Here is a 24,467-nt window from a genome sequence, read left to right on the forward strand (position 1 = left end):
GGCCTGAGTTCTTTCATGGTCTTACTAATCTGTCTGATATTAAACAAGGTACCTGACCCTACTGATCTAAAATGGAGATGATAATATGGGGCCAGTTTTAGGTTGGCATTGTGATGATTAAATAAGAAAAAAATAGATTAAAGCAGAGTGTGAGCATATTCTCTACTCTTATTTTTCTTCAGTGAGTGTTAATCAGGTTGAAATAATGAGGGAGACATCCTCTGGTTATGAGGTGTGAGAGAAGTCTTGGGGAAGTGATGTGAGTTAATTATTGAATGACAGAACCTCATCTTTCAAGCCTAGTATATTCAGCTGATTTACTTGCCTTCCCTCTAGCTCTTGTAGGGCTAGTTCCTATCCCTGGACCACTTACACAATAACTGGCCCGTTTTAGTAAAGATTTTCTGGCTGCAGAAAATAGAAAGTAGCTTATAGTAGTTTAAGCAAAATCTGAACTCTCATGTTGAAAGGGCAGGAAGCACAGCAGATTAACCATTTGATGAATAGGAATTAAGGACTGGGAATTCTGAGAGACCCAGGAAGCCACAGTTGCCTCTGCCAGTCTCTCACTGTTCCTGTCAGCTCATCTCTTTCAGTATCTTTTTTAGGGACCATGTGGTTTCTCATGTCCTTTTCTCTTTCTACATTTCTTTCATACCTGTACATAAGCTATCTCTGTTTCATATGCCCTCACTTCCAGGCACAGACTGGTGGTGTAACCTGTAGGCCAGGCCATATGTAGTAAGGGTAATGAATGAAGCCAGGTGTCTGGAAGACATCTTGTTTTCCACTGAAGATTCTCTTCAAAAGCTCCAGTGCCTTACTCTGAGACTGAATTATTCAGTGATTTTCTTCTGATTGACTTTAAATGAATGATCAAACTCTTATCCTTGTTGTTCCTGACCTTCTTCCCTGGTGCTCAAAGAGGAAGATCAGGACTTGGGGAAAGTTGATAACTAGTTCTCATTCCACACTGCTTTTCTATGCCTCAGTTCCTTTGTACCTATTGTTTCACCTTTCTTATCTCCTTCACTTATTTTAAAACCATCTCAAGACTTCTCTTTTCAATCTTCCTACATCATCTTTCAACTCCAATCTGAGCAGATTGATCACTCTCATCTTCCTGCATCTTCAGTGGCTTGTTCATTCCTTGATTGCTGCTTCTACTACAATGTGTTGCAACTGGTTCAGTCTTAGTGGTCTTCTCCTTATCTAGTGAACCCATTAAGAAATAAGTTCTGGAGTCTCATAACTAGTTTCTTTACATTTATTAGCTATGTGATCATGGGAAAGTCACTTAACCTCTGTAAACTTTGTAAAATGGAGAGGATAGTGCCTGCATTAGAGAACTGTTGTTGGTAGAATTGGGTGAAATAAAGTGTGAAGTGCTTAGAACAGTACACAACATAAAAGAGGTGTTCAATAAATACTGTCACTTTTAAAACTACGAGTGTCAAGCCCAGGATGTGTCAGACAGGATGTACTAATTGTTTGCTAGGGAAATTAACAGGTATTTTAGAACTACAAAATGTTTGGGAAAGAATATTTTATTCCATTTGTCTTGTTTGTACAGGCTTTGCAAAAATATCTACAGTTGCTATACTATGATAATAGATGTGTATCTGGGTATGCATGTGTGCAATACAGAATTGCAACTCTGAGAAATGAACAACTCTCACAGGATGGCATCAAAGTGTGCAATACAGATATATATGTAATTGCTTATTTATGTTTGTCTTCTCCCCTAGAATGTAAATGCCCTCAGGACAGGTTTAAGTTTGTCCTATTTATTGGTACATGCTCAGTCATATTACACAATTTTTCTGATACATAAAAAGTAGTTAAAATAAATATTGGTTCAATAAATGAGCAGATGGAAAAATGGACCACTTTTATGCAATTGGTAAGTACCTTTACGGTTCCCTCCATTTGAAGCCCTTCTTCCTCCATCATCACTGCCATCACTGCATGCCAATATTTTATTTAACATTTAAAATCTAGCTGATAACCTTTCTGCCAAACTCTCACCTTTACTTTTAATTTTTATGGTAATTCAGGAGTACTTAGGGCACTCAACACTTAATTTCTGGTGTTAGAGTCATCTGTGTATCTGTTTGAAAAAATTCCTCATGAGCAGAATTGATGTAGGTTTCATCAGGTTTCTCCTGGTTCATCTGAGTATTTCTCCCAATGCTCAGCAAGCTGCATGGCATTCACTTAAGACAGAATTAAAACAGCAGCAGCAGAAGGAAAATCAACTTTGTTCATTGCAGCAAGAAACAGTGCAGTGCTACTTGGGCAAGAGATAATGAAGTGTCTCTTCCAAAAGAGACAAAAGTGATGACCAAAAGTGATGGTGTCATAAAAGTTTAAGTGTACCTGCAGGTCCTTATCCTGTGCTTGTACTATGCCTAGAACATAGGAGGAGCTCAATAAAAGATGAGTGAAGTGAATGAACTAATACTGAAGAGAAACACAGGTCAGTCTCTATGAAAAGAACTACTGATTTGGTAGTTTTTACAAGCATATCCATTCACTTGAATAATAAAACAACAAAACTTTTGATTTGCCTGGACCCCAAAGATAGTAAATGTCTAGAAAGATGTACTTACAGTTCCAATGGTGGAACCAATTTACAAGATTCAAGAGAGAGCTTTTTATTCTTCATCCATCCAATAAATATTTACAATTTATTTTGGCTGGCACTTATGCTAAAGATATGGGAAATTCTGTGTTCCTGTTTTATACTCAGTGGTCTTGGGTCAAATAGATGAATTTGCTTGAGATTCCAGATTTGATGTCCACCTCATCATTATAAGGCATGATCTGTTATATGAAGTCAAATGCTGGACCACTGAAAGATTTCATGGACTGGCTTCCTTGTTTGTATAGATTATTTGAGACAGTTACATTCTCCTGGTATCAGCTGCTTTAAGTTCCCTCTCACCAAGATAAACTTTAGGCTGTATAGCTAGATTCTCTGACGTTGATTTTATTATGACTTGAGATTTTATGTCAAGTTTATTGTTATCACAGAAGAACACTGACTAAAAAACTCTTTGTTGTCTATAGCTAATATATTGCTTGTGTGAGACATGGTCTACACCATGTAGGTAGCTCTGCATTCTAATGATGTGTTAGAAATACACACTTATAGGAGATATACAAACATTTACCTGCTCATGAAATTTTCAGGTCAGGTTTCCTAAGATAGCTACATAATATATGTCTACATTTTCTGTGCATTATTTATTTTTAGTATTTTATTTTAAAGGAGAACCAGGTTAATTTTAAAGGTGGCAATTGATTAAATCAATATATTTTGTCATTTCCTCAATAGGGATAATATATGTATCTTTAGAATTTATTTGTATATCTCAAAAAATGCAGGGTATCATTAGGCAAGTATATCATACATCCACTTATGTATATGTGTGTGTAAATATGCGTGTGTGTGAGTATATGAATTACATTATTGCTGGGTTTAAAAAAGTATGAATTAGTATTCTTCTTCTGAGATCTAAATTATATCTTCTGACAAAAAATAAACTGAGGCTCAACTTAAACAGATTTATCTCTGATAGTAATATTTTAATAATAGCTATCATTTCTAAAGGCAGTCTTCAAAAATTGTGATGATATAATGATATATTTAATGCAAGACTTGGAAAAAAATGATAATATTTGAGAGATTGACAAACTCCTAATATCTTTTAAACAGATTTAGAGCAGTCAAAATGAAACAAACCTGAATAAAACTGTGCATGTATGCAGTAGAGGGACTTGGGAACAGACACAAGAATGGAAGAAAGAGTGGCCCGTGGACTATGGGAATTGAATCCAAGGCTATTTCTTTTCCTCATAAGACTCTATCCCCTGCATTAACACATTGCTGCTCCCACCATCATCCCATTGCAATGCTTTAGTCAAGGTTTATTGTTTTCTCCAGATGGATTTAAATAGAAATAATTTTATTAGGTCAGTATAGACAAAGCTGTTAATGAAAACTGCCAAGATGCTAGAACTGGAGATTTGTTATTTGATTTCATTTCTCAAGTGCTCACCAAGCACCCCTTGTTGTGCTAGGCACTATGCTAGACCCTGGGGATATATGCATCCTATATGTAGGGAGTTTAAGACAGGAAAATAAGAAAACAAGTGTTAGTTTCTTCCTTCAACTTACTTTCCTTTTCTCTTTCACTCCAAGAAGTTACAATATAAGAGAGAGAGAAAAAAAAAAAAAAAAAAAAACACTTGTAACAAGATATGTTAGGTGATAAATTGGAGGAGGTGCATGCAAGGAACCTAAAAGGGAGAAAAGAACTGCCTGCCTAAAAAAATTGCTCCACAATTAGGTGATACTGGCTTCACAAAGAATATCATAGTCTCCTTGATAAAACAAAGGAAGAACAGTTTAATAAAGACAAGAGGAGCAAACTATGCACATCCGATTCCAGTTCAATGTAGAATCATTATAACATAATCTGATTTAGAGAGCTTTTCATCATTAGTTTTTAAATTCCTTGCAAAAATTATATTTTATGTCTTTAACATCAAGACAATGTACAGAGATCCAACTAGAAAACAGTACTCCATGAGAAGAACTTTAAATGTAGCACAGCCTTTGAAACACTTAGGCGATTCCCAAGTTATAGAGAAAAATATAATGGGACCTAACTTGCATCGGTTGAAAAAAACTTGAACTTCAAAGTTTATTCCCACTATGGATAGAGGTATGTCTCTTGAGTTTCTATGTCAGAAATAATGTTTTACTTGAGAGATTCCAAATAATTATTAACAGAGACTAATTGTTGAGAGTGTCCCTTATTTCTTAATTCCTTTATTCTTAATCCTTAAAAAGATCTAATTAAAGAATCAAATATTTTAAAACTCTTTTTCAAAGTCCCATTTACCTAATCTCAGCCAATCTAATGTAGCCAGCTTGGTTCCTCTGGTTAAATAATTATAAGCAGAAACATTATTTCTGCAATGTGTAACACAATGACATTGACTTATTAATTTATTTTACATATGTATACATTTCTACCAGCTATATTTACAAATTTCTAAATAGTGCATCATTGCTTTATGAAAGGAATAGTCATGCTTTTCAAGAGAGATTTTATGGTGGATTTTACTTGGATAAGCAACCAAAATATAAGAACTAACTTTGGATTCTTGATCTATATATCAAGCTACTCTAAGGAATTCTGAGGGAATCAACCAAAAAATACATACTGTAAGTTGCGTCAAATACTGAGACGAGAAATATCCTTCTTGTTTCCTTTCTTTAGTACATGTTACTTTTAGAAACTACTTTCTTTAGGGGGACGAGTTTGCTTGCACCACTCTTTACTTTCTCATTGATCAATGTCTGCCTGTATTAAGAATTCAGACTTCATAGGGAGAAAGAGAGATATATTTATTCCACATAAGAGCTACAGAGAAGATACCACATCTTTAAATGCATATAACACATGCCATTTATCTACAGCTATAAAAGGAAAAAGAAAAAAATCTTTAGGAAAATAAAAGGAAATTTTCCTTACCGGAATGAATGCATGTTGCATAGCTTGCTCACATTGTTTTAAGGAGGCAATAGTATCCCACAAAAGCTGATAATTTTCAGCCCGGGAAGCACTTGGCCGTTGCATAGCGAAAGCTAGTAACACTCAAACTGAGCTCAAAGAACCCAGTTGAAGAAGGAAAAAACCCTGCAGATCTGTTACATAAACTTCTTAATTAGATCTGCTACACAAACTGCTATCTTAAGACTTTAAAAAAAAAAAAAGTTAATCAGAACATTTCTTTTGGGGGATAACTGGGCATGACTTGAACAGAGACAGATGTTTTCATTGGGAAGGATTTTCGTTCCCACACTTGTGAAAAGAAATCCCATCAATGTTCCCCTGTCTTCACACGGGTCTGGCGAAACTGCACATACCATAAGTGTGTGGGGGGAAAGAAGTAGGAGGGAGAGATGTGAAAAAATATTTCTACCAGAAGATTTGGGTGGCAGGCCATGAAGGTAGAATTTGAGTAGCTTGTGAAAAGTAGTAAAATTGATGGGAGTGGGTTACATACACACATATATGTACGTGTGCAGGTGTCTACACTTGTCTTCTGTGTGAGAAATACAATTATATACATTCATTCTCACAGTGTTATTTAATATGTCTAACTCTTCTCACTTTAGATCTAGACATGACATTTACATCTACAAAGTATTACTACCTTTATTACCTACAGAGTTGTATATCTGAAGTATCCCTAAAGACTAACCAGAAGTTTCTGAAGTATAAAAATGCAGTCACTTATTTATCTTAAATTTAAAAGTATTTAGAGGATCTTTCTATTGCCTTATGTATTGGAGAAAAGTCACATTTATATGTCATTTTAGGTAGAATTTTCATAATTAATGCCAGGAGAATTAGCCTCTAAATAGTCTTGGGACCAGAGAGTGGTCTGCACAGAACAGGAACATGTTAATTCCAAAGAAATTGGTTACACACTTTAACAACAAAAAAGGCTAGTATAAAGCACCAAATAAAATCTGAATAACAGAATATAGTGACATTCTGAATGTTTCTTCACCTAAGACAGGAGCCCTCAAAGTGAAGTAAAGCTGTACTAGCCCCCCATAGTGTCTGTGGGATTGTTGAGTTGGGGGTAGTGCATCTTGAAAAAAGATGCTGAGCACTCAGAAATTCCAAAGGAATCTATACTCTCAGAGCTAGTTACATAGCCAACAAGGAGAACATTTATTCAACCATTTCTAGAGGTAAGGGGTAAACTGAGGGCAATATGTAATATAAAAAAATAAGCTGTGCTTTTAATTGACCTAGAAAATCTAAGGAGTACAAAACAAGGTACAAGTTGTAGGAAATAGTTTGATGACATAAATGAAGGATTTTTACTGCATTATTTTTAGAAGAGCTGCATGATTTGGGTTACCTAGTTTTTCTGCATTTAAGTCTTGGCAATGGCAGATTAGTTCATGATGATGACCTTGTGGTATGAAAATCTCAAAGGCTGAAACTTTTCCTCTTATCTCATTATTTTCCACTTTTTTTTTTTTTTTGAAAGAATTGGAAGTAGAATAGATCTTCCAAAATTTCTACCTGGGTAATTCATAGGAAGGTTATTTTTCCTTAATATCTCATGAGTATACAACATAAGGCTATTGCCATTAGTTTGTTTTTCAATATCAATTCAACCAACCTTCTCTTTTTCTCATTCATGGTGTTCTTCTGTTCGGCTCACACCCACAGTCCCTCCTCTGCCTTCATTCCTGCCCTTATACACTCCCATCTGCCCCAGCCACATGCTTCTTCCTGATACACTGTCGACCAGCCAGCCCACAACTTCTAGAAGATATTCCTTTACTAGTAAATGTTCCGTATTTCTTAAACAACAGGAAAATAAAAAAGTTGTTTTGTAAGTTATCCTCCAAAATTCCAGCCAATCCTTTCTGAATCCCTTGGACAAATATTCACCATTATTTCAGCTCCCAGCTGTATCTTCTGTCCCACCTTGCACTTCTCCTACCTCTTGTTCGTTAGGTCCCTTCATTCTTTTATTTAAGCAGCATGTCCTAAACGATCCTCATTTCCTTAATTTTTAGGTAGATAATCTGCAGTCCACATGTAGAAACTCTTCATAAAAAATGATCTTTGAATCACTCATTCATTCTTTGATACAATAAACATATCAAGCATCTCGTGTGAAATACTTTTTTGATTGTACTATGGACACATGAATATATCACATGCTGAATTGTCTTTAAGAAGCTTAAAATCTAATTGAAGGGATGATACATGTCACGAATAACAAAAAACCAAGTTGAAAAATGGTTAGTGCCATAAAAGAGGTAGCAGAAACTACTCACAAAACAATGAAAAAGAAAAAAAAAAAAAAAAACCACTGGGGAAATTAGGGCAGCCTCATGGAAGATTTAGCACTTTGCCAGAGCTTGAAGTTAGGGTAAAATTTGGACAAGCAGAGATAGATGGGGGACATTCCTAAGGAAGGAAAATAGAACAAAAGCAGAGTGGGAAATTAGAGTCCATTACTGGTTGGTTTGGAAGGAACATGACACCAAGAGAGCTTAATAGTAAGATTTATACTGGAGCTGAAGCTACTCTTAAATGCAAACTCAATCACTTCCTATTCCTAATGCTAACCAATCTTAGCTCTAAGCAATTTTTAGATGGTCAATGTGCGTATATTCAGTGAAACTCTTTTTTTTTTTTAAAGATTTTATTTATTTATTCATGAGAGATACACAGAGAGTGGCAGAGACATGGGCAGAAGGAGAAGCAGGCTCCATGCAGGAAGCCTGATGCGGCACTCGATCCCAGGACTCCGGGATCCCATCCTGAGCCAAAGGCAGATGCTCAACTGCTGAGCCACTCAGGTGTCCCATATTCGGTGAAACTCTTTTTAAACTTCGTGAGGTGGTAAATTCCATATATTTGTTACCCAATTTATACCAGTAGGTGCACTGGTATACTTTGAGGCTTTAGATGGTTCAATTATCTAGGTCATATTACTTACTTAATGATTTAATTTTTATTAAGCACATATTACATGTTTTATACTCATGCTCGAGAACTGTTGTAAGTTCTATAATCTATTTCTTTCAATGTTCAAGTGAAGTACACCATGAATCTTACCTGATCAAATATCAAATATCTTAGCTCAACTTGGCTCAGATTAACAAACATTTATTGAGCTCTACTATGTGCTCAGCACTGTGCTGGAAACAGAGTGCAAAGATAAATGTATTTCAAGCCTCTGTTTCTTTTCAATGACTCTTCAATGTACATTTGTTCCTGCCTGTAAAGTAGAGTTTATGTATTTTCATCCTGTTAGCAAAATACCTGATATCTAATGGCTGCCCATTTTTCCTTTAAACATAGTTATTAGGCTATATATCCATCATATCTAAATATATCACCATGTTTTAAATTATATTACGGGCTTTAGGATGTCTGAAAGTACTTTTTGTATAATGGTATTACCATACCCAGACAAGTCTTCATTTGAATGCTTTCTGTTGGTGATTGGTTTAAATATAACTTCATGACAATTGTACTTCCAGTAAAAAATGTAGTAACAGGGCTTGGATTTACACTCTGGTCTGAGACAACTAATAAATGGAACAAAAATGTAAAACAATGAATTTCAAATATGGATATCAGCCAACAAATAACAGTGAACTCTGAGTGATAGGAAATAAATAAAATAAGCCTTGTTGCTGCCCCATATACAACCTTGAATATCCAGGCCACATTGCAGGGGATCCAGTTGAAACCAAATGAATTTGCTAAGTTGAAGAGATAGAGTTGGTTTTCTAGAGAGACCGAAGTAACAAGGAGACACAGAGATGTCTATAATTATAGTTGGTATTTTAAAACCCAAATAATTAATAGAATAAACAGAATAATCTGTAAGGATATAGAAGACTTGTAGAAAACCACCTATCAATTTGAGCTAGTGTAGCTTTAAAGAACACTCCACCCAGCAACAGCAAAATATATACATTCTTTCCAAGTGCTCATGGAACATTTACCAAGACACAACATATTCTGAACCATAGTCAATTTCGATAAACTGAAAGGGAGTCAGGACAAAGAGAATATATTATCTGACCACAGTGAAATTATGTTAGAAATCAAAGTAAAACAGTATCTTGGAAGTCCTAAAATATTTGGAAACTAAATAAAACATAAATAACTCACTGCTAAAGAAAAAATTAAAATAAAAAAATTAGTATGTATTTTGACCTGAATAAAAATAAAACCACAACATATCAAAATGTGTTGGATACTGTTAAAGACAGGATTAAGAGAATGTATATAGCACTAAACACTAATTTGAAAAGAAAAAAAAGATCTCAGATTAATGATCTCAGCTTACACTTTTCACAAGTGGAAAAATATAGCAAACTAAAAAAAGAAAGAAAAAACAAAAGAAGCAAAAGAAAGGAAATAAAAAGGATCAGAAAATAATGTAAAGAAAGTTAATAAAACTAATAGCTAGTTCTTTGATAATATCAATAAAATTGACAATCCTCTCACAAGACTAATGAGGAGAAGAGAGAAGAAATAAATTATCAAAATCATGAATGAGAGAGGTAATAGCATCACTATGGATCTTACAGCTGTGAAAGGGTCAATAAGAAAATCTCACAAACAACTTCATGCCAACAAATTTGAAACCTTAGATGAAATGAATTCCTTGGGAGATAAAAACCACCAACACTTACTCAAGAAAGGTAAGTAACATAAATAGCCATCCATATATCTACTAAAGATACTGAATTTGTACTTAAGAATCAAGAAACCAAGACCCAGATGACTTCACTGATGAATTCTGCCAAGCATTTAAGGAAGAAATAATAATATTCTACAAACTCAGACAACTAAAGAGGAAAGAATACATTCTAATTTGGTTTTGGGGGGCCAGATTACCGTGGTACCAAATCAGATGAAGATATTACCAGCAAAGCAAATACCCATATGCTCTCATGAATATATATCTATATATTCATGAATATATATGCAAAATTTTCTAAACAATTTGTTAGTAAATAAAATTCAGAAACATATAAAAATACAATGCATCATGACCAAGTAGGTTTAACCTTTGAAAACAATTCAATACAATTCATGATATTATTAAAAAAAAACAACAAGCAAACAACCATATGATCATCTCAGCAGGCACAAGAAACATTATACAAAATTCAATATCCATTCCTGGCTTTAAAACACCCTCTCTGGACAAGACAGAGATAAGTCTTTTCTTATCACTTCTTTCTTTTTTTTTTAAGATTTTATTTATTTATTCATGAGAGACAGAGAGAGAGAGAGAGAGAGAGAGAGGCAGAGAACAGAGGCAGAGGGAGAAGCAGGCTCCATGCAGGGAGCCCGATGTGGGACTCGATCCTGAGACTCGATCCTGAGACTCGATCCTGGATCTCGATCTTGGGACTCCAGGACCACGCCCTGGGCCAAAGGCAGGCACCAAACCACTGAGCCATCCAGGGATCCCCCTCTTAACACTTCTATTCAGCATTATCTGAGAAGTTCTAGACAGTGCACAGATGAAAAAATAAATATTGGAAAGGGAAAAATAAAAGTGTCTTTCTTTCCATATGGCATAATTTTCTATGTAGAAAACCTCATAGAGTCTAAAACAAACTTTAGAATCTATAAATGACTTCAACAAGGTTTCAGAATACAAGATAAATACATAAAGATCAAATTGTATTTCTCTATATTAGCAGTAACTAAATGCAAATTGAAATAAAAATGATACCATTTATAATAAATATAAAATACTTAGGTATAAACTATATAAAACATGTACAAACCATGTACACTGAACAACACAGACCTTTCCTGAGAAAAATTAAGGCCATATAAATGGAAAGCTAAACCGCATTTCTGGGTAAAAATACTATTTTAATATTGTTAATATATCACATTCTGAAAATAATTTATAATTTCAATGAAATGTAATCCAAGTAAAAAACTCAGCAATGTTATTTGTTTGTTTGCTTATTTATTTGTCCTGGAGAAACTGCCAAGTTGATCCTAAAATTTTATAGAAATTCAAAGGATATAGAATAGCCAAAACAACTTTGAGGAGGAAAAATACATTCTAGAAAAAGTACTATTTGTTTTCTAGTCTTATTATAAAGTTAAGATAAAGCGGTGTGGCATTGGCATAAAGATAAATAATATACCAATGGAACAGAATAGAGACTCCAGGAATTGACCCAGTCATCTATAGATAACTGATTTTCAATAAAAGTGAAAAGGGAATTCAATGGGGAAAGGTTATCTTTTCAACAAATGATATTGGAACAACTGGATATCCATATGCAAAATAGCAAACTTTGATGTACACTTCTCTTTAAAAATTAACTTAAATTAGATTATAGACATATACATAAAACCTAAATTAAACTAAAAAAAGAAGTAGAAGAAAATCTTTGTGACTTTAGGTTAGATACAATAACAAAAGCACAACCATAAAGGAACAAACTGATAAACTGGATATCAACAAATTTAAAAATTTCCATTCTTTGAAAACCATTGGTAAGCCAAAGAAAACCAAAGCCACAGAATGGAGGCAAAACTTACAGACCGTATATCTAATAAAGGATTTGTTTCTGAAATATAGAAAGAACTCTCAAAACTCAATAATAAAGGAAGAAACAATCCAATTAAAAACAAGCAAAACATTTTAACAAAGACTTCACCAATGAAAATGTACATGTATTGAATAAGCATATAAAAAATGACTGACATTGTTATTCAGTAGACAAATAAAAACTAAAAATACAGTACGATACCATTACACTCCTCCTAGAATGGCTAATATTTAAAAAAAAAATACAAACTATTCCTAGGGTTGTTGAAGATGTGGAAGATTGGAATTTTTATACATTGCTGGTGGGAATACAAATGGAACAAGTACTTTGGAAACAGTATAGCGGTTTTTGTTTGTTTTTGTTTTTGTTTTTTAAGTTAAATATACACCCACTATATGATTAAACTATTTGACTCCTAGATATTTATCCAAGAGAAATGAAAGCATATGTCCATGTAAAGACTCATACACAAATATTTCTAGTAGCTTTATTAGTAATAGTGAAAACTAGAACAACATCAACAGATGAGTGGGTAAACAAACTGTGACAAATGAATGCATATGAACGAACTATGGGTACATACAACACATGAATGAATTTCAAAATAATCATGCTGAATCAAAGAAGACAGGAAGAGTACATATTGTATAATCCCATTTATACACAACTCTAGAAAATGCAAACTAATCTATAGTGACAGAAAGGAGAACCTGGGTATGAGGAGGTAAGGAACATGGGGGAGGGAGATGGATGGAGAGATTACAAAAGGGTAGTAGGAAACTTTTGAGGGTGATGGATACATTCGTTATCTTGAATGGATGGTTTCACAAATTAAAACTTATCAAATTGTATGTCTTAAATGTCTTTAGTTCATTGGATATTAATTAACTTCATTGAAGCTATTTTTTAAAATTTCTTTAAAAGTTCCTGGAAACACAGCAGAAAGTCTCACTCTCCTGGGTTTTATCCCAAGTGACAAGCTCTGTCACCATTTAATATTATAAACTTGTAGTTTGGTCCATCTCTCACAGGAGGGGAGATGATTAGAAAGCAATGACTTTCTAGCAGGAAGGGAAACACAATATATGGATAAGTTTAACCTGGAAAAAAAAGGGGCTAGAGTTCATATCCAGGGGCCATACCCTTAGTTATGATTCTTGCCCTAATTAGCTGTAAGATCTTGGTCCACTTATTTTGCTTTGACAAGCTTCAATTATTCATCTATAAAATAAAAAGCTTAGATTCAACCATCTCCTTTGTCTTTCAGAGCTATAATTCAGTGATCTGTGAATATATTTTAATCCTCAGTAATCCCATTTTCTTCTTAAAGGAAGCACTTACAGACATGACCTTAAATTTAGCAAAGATATCCCATGTAATTTTGAATTATGCATTATGTCCTGCATGCTGATAATCTCTCTCTAGTAAGACAGTAAGCTCTCTTAAGAGTGGGATCCTCCATCTTAAAATTTCTGGCTTCCCTGTCACATTTAAAGTTCAGAGCTTACTTCATTGTAACAGTGACATTATAACTGATATTAAAATTGTAAGAATAAAAATTTACTGTTTTACTTTTTAAAAAACTACTTTCCCCTCCAGCATCCTTCTCATCCCCACGGAAGTACTATTTTCAATTTACAGATAGACACAGAGGCTAATGTAAATTGCTTTACCACTTATTAGCTATGTTGGACAAGTTACTTGCTTTTTCTGCATAGTTTCTCATCTATAAAATGGAGGTAACAGTACTTACCTTTTAGGACTAAATGAGTTAATATTTGCGAATCTTCAGAGCAGAACCAGGCACACAGTAAGCACTTCTACTCATAGTGTTTCTGAAGTTAATTTCATTTAAATTTACTAACATACACATAATTAGTAAGAAATATGTAGGTAATAAAATCTACAATAAATTTGCATCTTTTTACTCCATTTGACTCGTGATCAGAAAGTATTTAGGTAATTGTAGATTTATCTTTCCTGATTACCACTATACCCTAAAGTACGTATCCTCTTTATGTTTTTTCTCCCTGAAACCTGATTCTTCCTTCACAGTTCCCATCTTAACATATATTTGTTTCTTCACTTTATTTATTTATTTACTCATTTATTTATTTACTTGAGAGAGAGAGAGTAGGGGAGGAGCTGAGGGGAAGGGTGAGAGAGAATCTCAAGCAGGCTCTGTGTCCAGTGTGGAGCCCAATTTAGGGATTGATCTCACGACCCTGAGATCATGACCTGAACTGAAACAGAGTCAGACACTTTCCCGGCTGAGCCACCCAGGTGCCCCATTCACTTTTTATTTCTAGTCTTTCCCACTAAGCTATAGTTTCAGAGAAGAGACACAAATGTTCAGTCAGTACAGTGCCTGGGATATGATGGACTCCTTCAGTGTTTACTTGATATTATTATTCATGAGCTCTAAAATAGATAAAATCCTACCTACTAAAACTCCAAAAAACTTATGTTAGTATATTTATCATGTTCTTTTTTATTTTCAAGAATATATGGTGAGTTTGGTCACAGGTTTTATTATCAAAAATTCACATGTGATCCATGTTCCCCTAGTTAAGAGAGAATGACATGTCTTTTTTGATGAGACAAGACTCACATGATTGTACCAGGGTTAAAGGTCAAACGAACTTTTACTGTATGCAGTAATGTTCCAGAGGGCATGAAATGAACTGTAGTATATAAAGATTCATACAGTAGAGAAATGCACTGTAAATTCAATTGGTCAGTTAGTCATATTTCAAAAGTGTTTAAGAGATGCAAGTCTTTGTAATAGAGTGCTGTTACCTACTCTCGGCTGAGTCTTTGGAATCATAACTCCAGTATTTTATGGGAGAGAAAGCAAGTGATCCCAAAGAAGCTGACTGAAGCAGGAAAAACACTAGGTCTCCTTGGAACATAGTTTTACCAAACACTAGGTCACAGCTCATTAACCCTCAGGGCAGGGTTAAGGTCAGGGCTAACCTGGATAGAACTCTGAAGAAGATCAAGTTTGTCTTCCTCATTTTCTTCCCCTTCAAGAGCCCTTACCTCTTCTCCTCTGGGTTCTCCTGACAGAAGGAAAGCTACGTGAACTCATTGGTAGGACAGTGTTAAGAATTTAATGTCTCCCGCTTGCTTTCTTGATTCTTTTTGAGGACAGGTGTCATTCTTATTCCTTTGTTTATCCCCAGGCCCTAGCACACAGCCTAGCATGTCATAGGATTGTCAATGGTTTGTTAAACAAATGGATGGATGTGAAAAGTATTGCACTTAATATTGATAATGACGGTAATTCCTTATATTTATAGAGAACATTTTGCTGACAAAGCACATTCACAACTAGGAATTCACTTTCCCTTTACTTTTTATCCTCTATCTATTCACTCACTTAAATACTACTACAACAGGGGTGCCTGGCTGGCTAGTTGGTAGAGCATGCAGCTAGATCTCGAGGTACTGAGTTCAAGCCCCATGTTGGGCTTAAGTTTATGTAAAAAAAAAAAAAAAAAAAAAAAAAAAATATATATATATATATATATATATATATATACATATATATATATATATATATATATATATATATACATATATATATATATATATATAATGACTCCTTCATTTATATTCTTGGTCCAGATTTCTCTCCTGAATTGCATATTCTACTGCTGCTGGTCATTTCCATCCAAGAATCTCACAGACATCTCAGACTTACTGCCTTCAAAATCTGAGCTCTTATCCTCTTTCCTCCCCCTCAAATCTGTGTCTCTTTCATTTGCTTATCCAGTAAATCTCAGCTCCCTCCAGTTGGTTAAGCCATAAGCATCCATCGCAGGAACCCCCAATATCCACTTCATCATGACCCCTGACCTGACTGGCATTAACTTTGCCCATCACCATTGTCATCTTGTATCCTTTCTCCCCCCTCAATGCTGCAGCTCCACCAGCCTGCTTTCAGTATGTAGGATATGATGAGACTCATTCTCATGTCAGTTCCTATGCAAATGTTACTTTGCCTGAAAACTTCTCCCACTTCTTCTCCAGAATTCTCTCCCACTTATCTTTCAAATCTCAGTTTCACTGTGCATTGTAGGAGGCTTAGCAGCATCTCTGTCCTCTACTCATAGATGTCAGTTGCTCTCCCTTCCCCCAGTTGTAATCCCCAAATAGATCTCCAGACATGCCAAATGTCTCCTGGGGGGATAAAATCCTATCTACTTGAGAACCACTGCTCTAGACCCTATTGGGGCAACCTGTCATAGTTTTTCACGGAACCTAGTTTATAAACCTCTTTTTTGTGACTTTCAGATTTTTGCTGGACTCCTTGTTGGACTTCTCATTGGACTACCCCAAAACCAGAAGAGTCCTTTTGTGTATCATTGCATCACCTATACATACACAATGTGTGGCATTTGTTGAATAGATGAATGGATTTGATTATCGCAAAAATCACGTGGAGTGGGTATAGCCACAATTAGCATTCACGTCTCAAAACTGAGGTAACAGATAACACTGAATGAGTAAATGATAGGCACATGGATCACATCAGGAATAAATGGTAGATAGAAGACTTTAACTTAGGTTTTTGCACTCTCAGGTCTTTTTGTCAGCATGTATTATTTGATTGCCATTATCATGTTTTCACCTTCTCAGATTGCTTGCCCTTCCTCCCTTCCAAATTTCCCATAGCATTTTGTCTTTGCAGTCTATGCAACAGTAGTATATACCTAACTGTATTTCAAGGGTGAGATGACCAGGATCTCACAGAGGCTTCCAATAATGCTGTACTCTGATGCTTTTGACAATGCACGACATATTAAATACAGGAAGGAGGGGGTTAGGACCTTGCATGTTGAAATAGAAATGAAAAATGGAAAAAAATCAGTAACTCCCCTGAGTGAATTTGCTTCTATGATATTTGTAGCCCTGTGGTCCACTCTAGTAAAAAGCCTGGAAAGAAGTAATCACATGACAGGTTAAGATAATCTGATTTTAATGTAGGCATTGCAGAATTGCTAACTAGAACATGAAAGAACTATAAAGATGCTTGATTAAAGTTATCTTTTATTTCCATGCTGCCTAAGTATGGCCAAGCAGAAACATCTCAACTGGAAACAAGAAAAAAAAAATTAATGGCACTTTCAGTATGCCTATTGCCATTTCTGTTTTCCAAAGATTTGAGAGGCAAGATCCATACAGCATAGTTACCCAATTTTTTTCCAAACAAATATTTTTGAATGCCCAAGTGTTCCAATGACCAGTGATGAAGTGGCTGAGAGGGCAGGGCACACGGTTCAAAGGTAAACCTAACACTGAGGTGTCCCTCAGCCATGGAGAGGAGCTATGTTGGTGGGCCCTGTGATATTAGAATTTCCTTACTGGCAGCAAAATGCTGGGGGTTAAAGTACTTTCTCCTCTAAGCAATGCCTATACTCTCCTGTCTCTATACCAAAACAGAGAACATGGTTAAGGGTACAAGATCTGGAGTTAGAATTCCTGGGCTAGAATCCTAGTTGGACTGCTTTTTAATTATATGACCTTGATCACGTTTCTCTACTCCCTGGGATTCAGTTTCCTTTATCTATAAAATAGGTTGGATAGGGCAGCCCAGGTGTCTCAGCGGTTTAGCGCCGCCTGCAGCCCAGGGTGTGGTCCTGGAGACCGGGGATCGAGTCCCACATCAGGCTCCCTGCATGGTGCCTGCTTCTCCCTCTGCCTGTGTCTCTGCCTCTCTCTCTCTAGCTGTGTCTCTATGAATAAATAAATAAAATCTTTTAAAAAATAGGTTGGATAATGACATGTATATTATATGGTTGTCGTGAGGATTGAATAAGTCAGTTCATGTGACCAGCATAAAATAAATGCCCAATAAACGATCATTGACTATTATCTTTCTTTAAATATACCTGTTTCTATTTCTATGTAACACAAAGTTCTATCCATATGTCCTATGTTTCTCATCTCACTAGTTCATAAGCACCTCGAGAATACTGCATTTTCATCATTGCATAAGTATCTCATTTGATTCTTAAAAAAAAAAAATTCTATGAGGCTAGGATCCTTTTATCTATTTCATAAACAGGAAACTGAGACCCAGACCCATTGGAATGTGCCAAGGATTATGCATGGCAGGACCAGGGCTAAAGTGCTGGTCTCCTTAGGAATAATCTTTTGCGCAGTTAACATCATAAAATTTTCACAGAGTCACTTCTTGTCTCAACTTAAGATATCAAAATAACCCTAAAATGAAGCTCCCTGAGAGTCTGTCTTCCCTTTTCCTTCCTCCTAATCAGTATGTCTCTCCTGGATAGCAACCACATATCTTAGTCAGTGTTTGAATAAGACTCTATCTCTCTTGCTACTTTTCCCTGTTCCCTCCTCCTTCCCTCCCTCACTCTCTTCCTCCTTCCCTCCATCCCTCCCTCTCCTTCTCCCCTCCTCTTTCACACACAGATATCTTATTGGTCTATTTCACTTGGAAGGAGAGGATGACATTACTGATGACTTTGAGGTTTCCAACTTGTATGGTGTGAAGACTGAGATCAGGTGAGAGAGCCAGGGAGAGGTGAGCCCAGATTACTAGGGCAGGCAACAAGCAAGCACTAGTGAAAAAGCAAAATGAATGGAGTTTGATTTAAAGGTAGATAGATAGACAGAATGAAAAGGGGAGAGAGTCCTTGATTCTAGTAAAGCCGGTAGGCAGGGGAACAACAATTAATTAAAAATCTTGCTGGGGGAAGATTAATGGGTCTGCGTATCTGCTCCATTAATTATTTACTGTGTGAATTTGGGTAATTTAGTTAACCTTATCAAGTCTCAGCCTTCTTCTGTGTAAATTGTGAATAATAATAATTAATAATAATGTTTTCAAACTTCTAGGCATATTGTGAGGATTGAATGGATTATTTAACATTTCTTCACACATAAGAATGCTAAGTGAATAATACCAAATGTAAATTTACTATAAATATTATTATCATTAGTATTATTAATGTTATCAGGAAGGAGAAAGTATAGAAGGTCTGTGAGGTAAGGGGGATAAATTTCTGTTTGGCACTTTAGGCAATAAAGAGCTATGAGGATAAAGTATTATTCAAAGAAAATTTACAGTTATTTCTTAAATGACTGGGAGGTAAGTACTACAGATGCAGGAGCTCAGCTAGGATTTATTTTCAAAAGCCAGGTGTTTCTGGGTTAGAACAAAAGCCAAATCCCAGTCTCAGAGTCATCAAAAGCATTTATCCCCATGAAGTCCAGGCCTATTCACCCCAAAATGAAGTTGCACATAGACTATTAATGTATGAATAGCAAAACCGCAAATTAAACAAACTAAATCATTTGAAATTACACTATGAAGTCAAGAGAGTGACATGTAAACTACTCCAAAGTTGAAAGGCTGGCCACAAGCACAAATAACAGATTCCACCAAAATAAACCTTGCAAATTTGATTTCACTGGAGTGTGTTGATGTGATCAAAGGTCAGTTAACATAGGGATCACAAACACTTATACTGGGGTGAAGCTTTTATAATGCACTAAGACTAAATATTGCATTACCCAGGCACAGAAATATAATGTTTTGTGGGCTTTATAATTCCTCTACATCAGCAGTCTCTCCCCATAAAAATGTAAAAAGGCATATGCTTTTTGATATCCCTTTACTCAGCAATAATTTCCTTTAAAAACCATTTCAATGAACACTAAATGAACAAAAACTGTCAATTTTCCTTTTATAATGAAAAGAAAACTGCTGTGATGAAAAGGTTCTATTCATTATATCTAATTAAAAAGTTAATCCTTAGGCTCCTCATTTTTAAATTCTTTCAAATGGAACAAAAGAGTCTCTCTTTCAAAAATGGGAGACAAAAGCACAGTTATTAGGTAACACTACTTCTACAGTAAAGCCACAAACTTGGAATTAATATTGGCCTAAGCTATTGTGAGAGAATTAGGGAAAATTACAAGAATCAACCAAATCTGGCCTTTACTGACCTATGTTTTTCAATGCAGAAAAACCCCATTAGAGCACCAACAGTAGGGGATCAAATAAGCAATTGTGATCTAAATCTTTTGTGCTACAGAGAGAGAAAAATGGTCTCTACATCCCAGCTGTGGTGTGTGTGTGTGTGTGTGTGTGTGTGTGTGATATGACTCACTCTCTTAATATAAGTAAGAGGAAACTTTATAGGTCCAGAGAGAGAGAGAACCAGAAGCAAGTTATTCTTCTAAATAGGTGAGCCTTTACCCCAAGATCCAGGCTTATAATCAATATTTTAATGTTACTCTTGAACCTCCTGATGCCCAGAGGAGAAGGGAGGAGAGGACCCTAGATAAATATGGGACATAATCCATCTGCATATGATGGTCTCACCTGGATCATGAGAAAGGAATGGGGAATAGTTCTGAGAGCCTAAATGCAAATTGTAGGATTATAAGCAGGTTGCATTTACCATTTCTCCCTTTTGCTTCAGTGTTTTAAGTATTTTAGGGGACTGTGTGGTGATAAAAGTAAGAAAGTCCTTTTCAAGGTACTCTTTGCTAGAGGGAGTAGTAACTGAATCCATAATACAGCAATGGATTTTATAAGGTGGCTTCCTACTTTTAATTAGCCAGCATCAGCAAGACCACTCTCAGTAACTAAGCCAACTCATTTTTTTTTTTAAAGCCAACTCATTCTGATCATACTCAGTGCTGCAGCTTCTAACCTGTTCCAAAGCAGTCCTCACTAAAGACGGAATATCTGCAGCTCTGAAATAAGCAAATACAATTAGATGTCAACTCAGATCATGGCCTTCACTGAGCAAAGGGGCAATCTTCCTAATGGATTCTACCCTCCCTTCTTGGCAGAATTCTTTCTACATTTTTGCCTCTCAGGAAAAGAAGACATAGAAGATTGAACTAATATTTTTTTACAGAATTTGTTTTCCTGAAAGGATCTTTTAGATTTTGTTGACATTCTCTGCTTTCTGCCTTTACTTTGTCTTTCTGAGAAGCAGATACTTAGGTACTAAAAATTCAATATACATCAGTTATTACTGTTTCATCATTTTAAAAAGTTTGTTAGTAACCAACTCAGTAGATATGTCAAGAAAATACTGTAATTCTTTATAATTTATTCTTTGTACTTTGAAGATTAGGTAGACTTTATCGTATACAACTAAACATTGACTAAAATCACTGGAAGTCAGCTGGGTGAGCTAAAATATATGAAATTAAAGAATAAATCCAATCAGACATGAGGTGAAAATTATGGTCAAGATAATGCAGGATGAGTGAAGTCAGGAAAACAAATGAATATTGCCCAACTAGACTAGACACAAATCTTTGAATATCTGGACTGACAGCAAACCTAAAGTCTAACTTCTTGGCTACTCATTCATGCATGGTATGACTTACATTATCCATCCTAAATGATATGGCACATATAGTCCCATCACTGAAAACAGTAAAATGTCAGTGTTAAAATGCTAACCTCTAAACTTATACTCCCCCTTATCTATCTAAAAACTTATTAAACAAAGCTAAAAAACATTTAAATGTCAAGTTTCTTCTCAAGCAATGACTTTTATCTCCATTTGATTTATATTCTAAAAAATAATCTAGAGATGATCCAAAGATCTGGGGGATACAAGGGTCCATCTAAGAATAAGCCAACTTGGGTTTAAACATTGGCTCCACAGATAGTTAGGCAAACTTCCATGAACCCTTCCCTTCATCTGTAAAATGGGAGTAATGTCTTTAGTATTTCAGGGTCATTGTGCAAATTAGAGGAATTGATATGGCTACATTTATAACCTAGTTCTTAGCACCTAGGAGACAGTCACTGAAGTAAGTTATCTTCACTTAGTTGCCTTTTTATTTTCTTTCTTTCTTTCTTTCTTTCTTTCTTTCTTTCTTTCTTTCTTTCTTCTTTCTTTCTTTCTTTCTTTCTTTCTTTCTTTCTTCTTTCTTTCTTTCTTTCTTTCTTTCTTTCTTCTTTCTTTCTTTCTTTCTTTCTTTCTTTCTTTCTTTCTTTCTTTCTTTCTTCTTTTTTTTTATGGGGGGTGGGGGGAAGGAGCACCCAGTGCAGAGCCTGATACAGGGCTTGATCTCACAACCCTGAGATCACGACCTGAGTCATAATCAAGAGTGTGACACTTAATCAACTGACCCACCAAAGCACCCCAATTTCCTTTTCCTTAATTATTTTTGAAAACATCTAATCTGTTTATTAAGCATCTATAAGGTTCTAAACTAATTCTTAGTATTGATAAAGCACAATACTGCTCCTGCCCTTGAGGATTTCATAGACTAGCTCCTGCCCTTGAGGATTTCACAGACTAGCTAATTATTTTATGAAACTTACATCATATACTATGATGGAATGGATACAAAATGTAATAGAAAACAACAACAAAGTAGTTGGGGCTCTAGGGAAGGATAGGGACTAAGTAGACCTAAGAAAAATTACAGATAAAACGAAATGCCATTGTGGCTGGATGTGCAGGGTGGCCAGAATTCTGCAGAAAAACAAGAAAGAAAGGATTTCCCAGGCTCAGAAGAAAAGCACACAAGGCAGATTATTCTTCACTCCTATGGTTTAGAGTGGAGAAGACTTCTCCAAATGAAAAGCTCTGGGTCTCTTAGTCCATTCCCAGAAGAAGGAAATTTTATGCTGAATAAGTTCAAAGAAAGAAACTGGGCATGCTCAGCTTATTCTTCCTTCTTGGGAGCCATCCATCCAGCCTGAGCTTTGCAATCTCTTCTCACTGTAAGATCAGCTTAGCGAGGCAGGCTGTGCCTCTATAGGAGAAGCTAATAGTTTGGAGTAGGGAGTAAATCTAGTTCAAAAGATCTTGGCAAGCTCATCTGACGGCCTACCATAGCCATTTCCTCCACTGTAGTTCTCATCAGTAATAAATCTGATTTTAAAAAAAAATCTCTATCAGAATCTGGCACCTCTATCTTATCTGGTTTTACTTTTAAGATGAAAAAAAAGATGCTATTTATTGAGCTCCTCAGATTTGATAGAGAGTGAGAGTTTAGAAATAAGAAAGTGCATAGTGTATTCAAAATGTGACTTTTTTTTTCTTTTTCTTCTTCAGGATAATAATACACTTAGGACAGAGAGAGGAGGAGAAACTGGTTTTAAGGTTTCAAGTTGGTTACTGAGTGGGTGATGGGGGCTTCTCTATCACCCTAGGAGATTTGGACTGTATCCTATAAGCTGTGTGGAACTATTGAAGTATTTGAAGTAGGAGAGATATGATAAGGCATTTTGTTGGAGGAAGGAGTGCTGGACTATCCTGGCAGCTTGAGGTGGATAGATTTTGTGGTGCACTGGAAGCAAAAAGCCAATTTAAAGACTTCCAATAGTCCAGGTAAGATCTTTGTGGGTATATTTAGTCATTGATCCAATATTGAGCTCTAAATTCCTTAGAATCTAAGAAATTGAAGACAGAAGGCCAACATAGCTTACTTGAAATTGTAGTAGTAAAATATCATATAAGTCAAGGGAGGAAAAAAAAAGCCATATATATAGACAGTCCCTAACTCAGATGGTTTGACTTACGATTTTTTGACTTTACAATAGTGTGAAAGTGCTACATATTCAATAAACACTGTGAGTTTTGAATTTTGATCTTTTCCTAGGTTAACTATATGCAGGATGGTCCTCTCTTGTGCTGCTGGGCAGGGGCAGCAAACCGCAGCTCCCAGTCAGCCATGGGATCATAAGGGTAAGCAAGCAACACATAACCATTCTGTTAGTCATACAACCATTCTGTTCTTCAGTTTCAGTACAATACTCAACAAATTACATGAGATATTTAACACTTTATTATAAAATGGGCTTTGCATTAGATGGTTTTGCCATCTAACTAACATAAGTGTTCTGAGCATGTTGAAGGTAGGCGAGGCTGTGCTACGATGCTCAGTAGATTAGGTGTATTAAATGCATTTCCAATTATGTTATTTTCAATTTACAATGGGTTTATCAGAACTTAGCCCCATTGTCAGTTGAGGAATATCTGTAATGAGGGTTCCAGTAAGAGGACCTAAGCTCAGCTGCTGCTGAAATGAAGACATGATTATGTGGACAATCTAGAACTCATCAGAAGTAATCACACCTATTTTAAAAACCATTGTCTAAAAAGACAAGCCAAATTTCACCCATCATCCAATAGCTAGATGTTCTGCAGGAAAAAAAAATATGAGCATACAAGCCTCCTGCATTACCATTACCACTACCGGAAAATGAATGTGTATGTAACAGTATCAATATAACAGATTAGGTCATAAAGGGTACAGGAAACATAATTTAGATATGATT

General features: G+C 35.6%; 1 protein-coding gene and 1 long non-coding RNA gene across 35 annotated transcripts in view; one reads left to right on the forward strand and one right to left on the reverse strand.

The window, feature by feature from the left end:
* DLG2 (discs large MAGUK scaffold protein 2) overlaps positions 1-24,467 on the reverse strand; it is a 1,979,996-nt gene that overhangs the window by 733,424 nt on the left and 1,222,105 nt on the right. For 2 of the 30 annotated variants that reach the window (XM_077867276.1, XM_077867273.1), the window contains exon 1: positions 5,550-5,702. The exons of 26 other annotated variants lie outside the window; for them this stretch is intronic. In XM_077867276.1, coding sequence (XP_077723402.1) covers positions 5,550-5,654 — 105 coding nt within the window. In that variant the 5' untranslated portion in view covers positions 5,655-5,702. Of the gene's footprint in view, positions 1-5,549; positions 5,703-24,467 lie in introns of those variants that run through there. 2 more of the 30 variants (XM_077867281.1, XM_077867279.1) reach the window with 1 other exon arrangement.
* The window catches only part of LOC144294996 (uncharacterized), a 118,457-nt gene that overhangs the window by 71,741 nt on the left and 22,249 nt on the right, over positions 1-24,467 (forward strand). For 4 of the 5 annotated variants that reach the window (XR_013362337.1, XR_013362339.1, XR_013362340.1 and 1 more), the window contains 3 exons: positions 16,466-16,656; positions 23,242-23,517; positions 23,789-23,874. This is a non-coding gene — a long non-coding RNA (uncharacterized LOC144294996). The remainder of the gene's footprint in view (positions 1-16,465; positions 16,657-23,241; positions 23,518-23,788; positions 23,875-24,467) is intronic. The other variant, XR_013362341.1, reaches the window with a different exon arrangement.

This window comes from Canis aureus, chromosome 23, assembly GCF_053574225.1.
Source record: "Canis aureus isolate CA01 chromosome 23, VMU_Caureus_v.1.0, whole genome shotgun sequence".
NCBI classification, from domain to species: Eukaryota; Metazoa; Chordata; class Mammalia; order Carnivora; family Canidae; genus Canis; species Canis aureus.